At 30.6% G+C, this 6,595-nt stretch overlaps 1 protein-coding gene across 1 annotated transcript in view; it reads left to right on the forward strand.

Annotated features, from left to right (window-relative positions):
- Nucleotides 1–5,448, forward strand: part of LOC117173586 — a 52,048-nt gene extending 46,600 nt beyond the window's left edge. The window contains exon 4 of the mRNA XM_033362226.1: nucleotides 5,299–5,448. Within this exon, the coding sequence (XP_033218117.1) occupies nucleotides 5,299–5,448 (150 nt within the window). The remainder of the gene's footprint in view (nucleotides 1–5,298) is intronic.
- The last annotated feature ends 1,147 nt before the right edge of the window (nucleotides 5,449–6,595 follow it).

Genomic DNA, 6,595 nt, shown 5'->3' on the forward strand with positions numbered 1-6,595 from the left:
CCCCCCCCCCCCACTGGACACTTCTCTGGATCCGCGCTAAGGGAAAACATCGACAAGATTCAGGTTGAAAATTTTCAAATAATAAAATTCCCTATATAAAATTGTTTCTTAATCAATATTATTTATTCATTAAAATTACGATAATAAAATATTTTTATTGAATAAATTTTTGTTTAATATTTAGTGTTGAAAAGTTATTGTTTAAATTTAAAATTAAAATAATTCTACAAAAAATGTATAGAAAAATTGATGTAAAAACACTTGTTCCTTAAACGGAAAAAAAATTCTCTCTAAATTTTCCTCGAAGATGATAACATTTTCCAAACAAATTTTGCAGGATTTAAATCAGCACTAATTTATCTCAAAATTCCTTTTTAATTTTTTAAATTAACAATTCGATTTTCGGAAGATTTTTTGTAATTTTAAAAAGATACCATGTATATTTTCAACTAAAATATGTTATCCAGAAATGTTTTTTTTAATTATTGTTATTTTACAATCAAACAATAACTTTCAAAAACTTTAAACGGAAAATTTTTTTCTTTGGTGTAAATATTTGATTATTTCAATAACAAAATTAATGAAAAAAATTATCAAGTATAAATTTTTTTACCACTGGTTTATCTCGAAACTTCTTTCTAGTTTCTTTTTTTTTTAATTAAAAAATTATATTTTTCGAGAAAACTTTTTTTACAATTCTTTAAAAAGACTATGTCCAGAAAACCTGGCCCAAGCTTCAGATCTGAAAAAATTGAGTGTTACATGTCAAAGTTTTCTAACCTCAAAAAATCTTTCTACTGCTTTACCGTCATATTTTATGAAGAATGAGAAAATAAGAATTCGACTTCGTAGTACGGTGAGGGCAGCATCTCGATAGGGCAGAAAATGTAATGTCCTATATATATATATATATATATATATAATTCCCCACTTTGACGCCCCGTACCGCATCTACGTTTATAATATCTTTGACCGAAGTCTTTCGAAACTTTCAGATCGGCAACAAAGATATCTTGGTGGTAACTAATTTAACAGAAACTTAATTGGTAAATCATTTCATAAATTGCTAACTTTCGTCATTTACCGACGCACAACTTGCGTCTTCAAAGTAACTCTTAGGTAATCGGCCAAGAGGACGCAGTTATCAGCGCACGTTTTTCACATTCTCTTATTCCATTATCTCGGCAATCTCCCACCTCATCTCTGACATTAGAATGCACACAGAGTGCGCAGTAGCATTCCGCGCAGTCCGTCTTCTTTTGTTTTATCAATGTGCGAAGTTTGGTTCCAAACGACTGCACGCTTTTTTGTTAGTATTTTGTGCGGGATCCTTTGTTCTTTTTTTAACGCCCTCAATTGTGGCCGCCCTATTGGATCTTCTAGGGGTTGTAACAAAAAACTGACACCGGCAATAGAAAGGGCACCCTCGAAAACCCCTGAGATAATATTTTGAAAAAAAATATCGTACCATCAGCAATAAAGAATGCGTTGTATAAATCTCAACACCTCAGCGTTAATGGGTTAAAACGCTAAAATAAAAAATTTCAAATTACAATATTTTAATTAAAAATAAAGATATCCTAATAAATCCAAGTAGATTTGAAAGGGGAAGATTAGTAATTTCAAATTCCATATTAGTTTTTGTGATAGACATTTTTCTTGCTCGGTTACATAACCTCAAAAACAGCTAAAAACGCGTTTTTGCACTTTTATGTTAGGATATATTGAAAACGTGACGTACAGGAGCAATTTTGAGCCTGTGTAATTGATACGTTCCCCTAAAACAGGGCTCGCGACTTCAAGCTGGTGTTGGCTGCCGCAAGTGCATGTCTGCCACCAATTTTTTCTGTCAAATTTTCTTCGTTTTCCAGGAATCGAGCGAAGGGTTACGGTCATGGTAAATTACGTCTCGTCGTCGTTCACGCCGGGGGGTCCAAACCTTTTTACTCGAATTTTCAATACATTTAATTTCCAATTTCAATTTTATTTTTAATTGAGAAAGTGAATCAAATTTACCTGCAAATTGAAGCTGTCATAAAAGTTTTAAAAAGGAGGAAAAATTTGAAAAATTTTGAATGAAAATTCATTAAAAAAAGAGAGAGAAACGATTGTTGCCAAAACCTTTTTCTTCGTTCTTATCGTTCTCCTTTATCTTGTACAAACATTAAGTAAAGATTACAAAATAATTTACCTAAGTTGCTGGAAAGATTTTGTGTTGGTTTTATTAAAAATTGAAGCTACTGTGACGTTAGTTCAACAGTTTAATAGAAGCTTTTAAACTTCAAAGCTTCCATACACAAATGTTTAAATATAGGCGATTTAAGAGTTTAAACAATTCCAGTAGAGAGGCTACTTGTATCAGTGAAATTTCACTCACAATCTGTGAAATTTCACTGATTCATATTTAGAGAGTAGACCATTGAGTCATAAATCTATTCAAATTTATGAATTCTTAATTTTTTAAACTCTCCATTAAAAATTCTTAAATTTTGATGATTTAATATCAAATTTTCTTCTTTTTAGAACAGTTAGAATTAAAAACTTAACTTTTGATTTCCTAAACCATCAAAAGTCAACAATTTTAATTTATGAATCTTCAAATTTAAAGAGATTTCATTTGTACTTTTTCGAAATTTAAATTGTCAGTCTTTTAAATTAAAGGGTTTTTTATTTTTAAAATTTAGAATTACAAATTAGGTAAGTTTTTGGTTTTACAATTAAAAATTCTATAATTTTCACAATTTTTATTTGGAATTTCTTAAGTTTGGAATTCTCAGAATTGATAACTTTGACTCATGTTTAAAATCATTAAAATATAAGGATTTCAGTTTAAATATCTTCAAGATCATGTGGTTGTCGATTGTAACTCTTGTACACTACATATCGTTCAATTGTCATTATTTTAAAATTGAAGAGTTCTTGGTTTTGATAATCTGCAATAAAAAATCCTTTAATTTAAATTACCTACTTTCAAAATTTCTTCTCTTTGGAAGTTTTAAAATTGAAAATTGCAATTAATACCACTAAAAACATTCTGTTATCTGTGTTTAAATGTTCATTTCTGTCTTTATTTCTTGTTCTTACTTGCATAAAATCTTATATTAAAATGAAAGATGCAAGTTACTGAAAGTCAATTGAAATTGAATTTAAATTAAAATTTAATTAAAGAGGAAGTAGATATTTTAATATTTATTCAAATGTATGATTAGTTATTATATTTGATAGCACTTTTAATTGAAACATTCATTTCATTTTGATAATTACTCCTAATAATAATTATATTCAATAATAACAATAATAATTATTCTTTTTCAATGGTATTACATAAAATTACACTCACTGATTAAATTGAATGAGAACAAAAATGAATTGAAATTATTCCCGTGCAATAGGAACAAAATCGTTTACAATAAATATGTATAGAGAAAGAAATCTGCTTTAGAATAAAGAATACTTTTCACTGAAATCTATACTTCATATTTTAATTACAAAAATTTATTTTAATCTTAATACGCTTACCTTCTATTTGAGTTGAATTTTTATAGTTCAAGTAAACTAGAATTTGAGTTGTAGAATTTGACAATTATCCATTTAAATTTTCCTTATTCTTATTATTTCATTCAAGAAATAATTAAATATGCCATATTTTAATATAAAATATTTTTATTTTCGGTAATTATTATAAAACTTGCAATAAAATATAGTAATTGCTTAATTCTTTCACCTTTCGAGCATTATATGAATTTTTCTTATTAATTTTGAAACTACCTATTAATCATTATGCATTAACAGATAACATAGTCATATTATAGCTTATTTTAATAAATATTTATTAAAGAAATTTGAACAATATCATCTAAACATTTTATCATTATACATATCAATTGTGTGAAATATATAAATATTATGCAATAAAACGTTTATATTTATTTTTATATTATTAAATCAAAGGCTGATATATTTTTTTCTAATTGTATTTCATTTTTGGAAAGGATAATGTCTTTCAAGCCCGGCGCGGCGGGAGGTATAATGACCGTGAAGGGCTAGAAAGCAGTCGAACGACAAGATTTGTTAGGGCCAGTTTGACCTAGTCTTTTGACTGCCACTGGCAGCCAATGCAGCCAATGGCTGCCTTTTGGTGAGCCCTGCCCTAAAACGACCCCTAAGTAACAAATACCTACCCCTCGTGACCAAAAACTTTTTAAATTTGAAAGACCACCTTGAACAATGTAGAAATTATTTAAAACTCCTAATTAATTACATGTCACTTGAAAATTTTCCTTTCATTATAATTTCCCTTACAACTACCCTTCCACGTGTAAGTATGCAGCAGAACATTTATGTGCATAAAAAAAGAATTAAAAATAATAAGACTTATAAAACACTGTAAGTTGATATTTTTTTGTTCTTTCTTTGCTCTTCGATAATATATAACATGTTCTCCAAAAACTACCCCGAAGTAATACATTAGTTCTAAATCATTTTTACATTGTTGAAGTTGGTATTCCAACTTTTAAAACGTTTTTGGTCACGAGGGTTAGGTATGTATGACTTATGGGTATTTTTTGGGAAACGTATTGTATATATTCAGAGAGCAAAAAAAGAGCAAAAAAATATCAACGAACAGTGTTTCCTAAGTTTTATTATTTTTAATGCTTTTTTCATACACATATATGTTCTGCAGAATACCTTCACATAGAAAGGTAGTTTTGGGGAAAATTATAAGAGGGAAATTTTCAAGTTTCAAGTAATTAAGTTGGAGCCCTAAATCATGTTTACATTGTTGAAGGCGGATTTCCCACTTTAAAAATGTTTTTAATTACGAGGGCTGGAAAATATAAGATATCTATATCTTCGTGAAGCCCAGTCTTTCTATATAAATTAATCCACAGATTATCCGCCTTTATCCTTTTCTATCCGTCTTCTTCTATTCCATCTTTTATGAGATATAAGATAGCCTATCTTCTTGATTGTCAGTCTTTCAATCTAAATTAATCCACATCTTAGCCATCTCTATACTTTTCTATCCATTGGGCAATCTTACCTTTCATCTATCTTTTTTAATCCCTATTTTCCTGTCCAAATGAATCTAAACGAATCCTCTGCTTATCCACGTCTATGCTTAGCTAGGCGCGCGCTATTTGAGATAGATCCCTGACTTAGTACAGGTAGGTTCCCAGTAGGTGGCGGACTGTAAAAGTCACACAAGTGAAATCATTTGCACCGTCTATAACTGAAGGGTTAGCAGACGCCTTTGCAGACTTTTTAACACATAATAAACGTCTCTCTTAATTCAAGCCATGTCAAATTTCTCTCAGATTGTGTAACAATGCCCAAACGAATAACGCGCAACAACTTCTTCCATTGCGATCATTCTTCGGGGAAATCATTAGGGCGCTTCAAGCGGCTGTCAAATTCGCTAGAGGCAAACTAAATCTAAACGGTTGAGTTGTTGAACGCCATATTTTAAGTACATAATCTAAAGGCAATTATACCGGTTATACTGAAAATGAAGTGTTATTTTTCGCTTGAAAGTCGCGCGAGCTATACAGTAGGACGGTAGTATAGTGATTACGAGGATCAGAAGCGGAAAGCGGGGGACTCGCCTGTATTCATACGTGTCCCTCAAACGGCTGTCAATTTGGCTACACCGAAACTACATCTAAACGCATGAATTGTTGGCCGCAATAGTTTAATCACATAATCTAAACTCAATTATACCGAACCTTTCAGCTCGCTTTTTCTCGAAAATGTTCTTGTTGTTGTTTTTTGTAATTGAATGTGGAGATTATTTTCTCTCGCTTGAAACTGGCGCGTTGTGTACAGTATACGGGGGTATACCACTAACTGAGTGCAAGAGCTGCAAGCGGGGGGCTCAACTGTTTTCCCAAGTTACTCACCAGGGGTCAGTATCTTTGGAATCGACCTATCTAAAACAGGTTTCTACGATCCACTAAACAGGTATAATCAAAGATAATTTACCTAGATGCGGCAAGGGTCAGGAGTGGGGACGTCCGATATATATAACTACATTTTCGACCATATTGAGGTGCTGCCCTCTTCAACTTTTCGCCGTTTCTATGGCAACCGCGTCCTTCGACCGCATTAATGGGCGGGGTGGGGCCGGGGCGTACACTGAAAGTTGTTGAATTCCAAACCGAACGTGATTTTCTGTTTCTCGCGTTCGCCTTCGACATCACTATAGCAATATTTGCTATAGCTGAGTTGGTCGGCTAGCTCTGTACGCGAAAAATGTTGTGAACGCTGAATTACCTAATTGTATTAAAATTACAGAGAGCCTAAAATTATTCTATTTATTATTATTTTTAAATTGATTAATTTTTCTTATGGTTGGTTTGAAAAGAGACATTTCCGGGATAATAAATAAATAGATTAAAAAAAATTTTTTTCGTACTTTAGAATTGTAGTGACATTTCAATAATTATTTTTTTAATAAACATAACATTTAAATGAAATTGAGATAAATTTTAAAATTAAATAAAATTTATTTAAATTCCAAATTTAAATAAAATTTGTTTCAATTGTAGCTAAATTCAAGATTTAAATAAAATTTAGATGAATTTAAAAATTAAAT

The sequence above is a fragment of the Belonocnema kinseyi genome, chromosome 5, assembly GCF_010883055.1.
Source record: "Belonocnema kinseyi isolate 2016_QV_RU_SX_M_011 chromosome 5, B_treatae_v1, whole genome shotgun sequence".
Lineage (NCBI taxonomy): Eukaryota > Metazoa > Arthropoda > Insecta > Hymenoptera > Cynipidae > Belonocnema > Belonocnema kinseyi.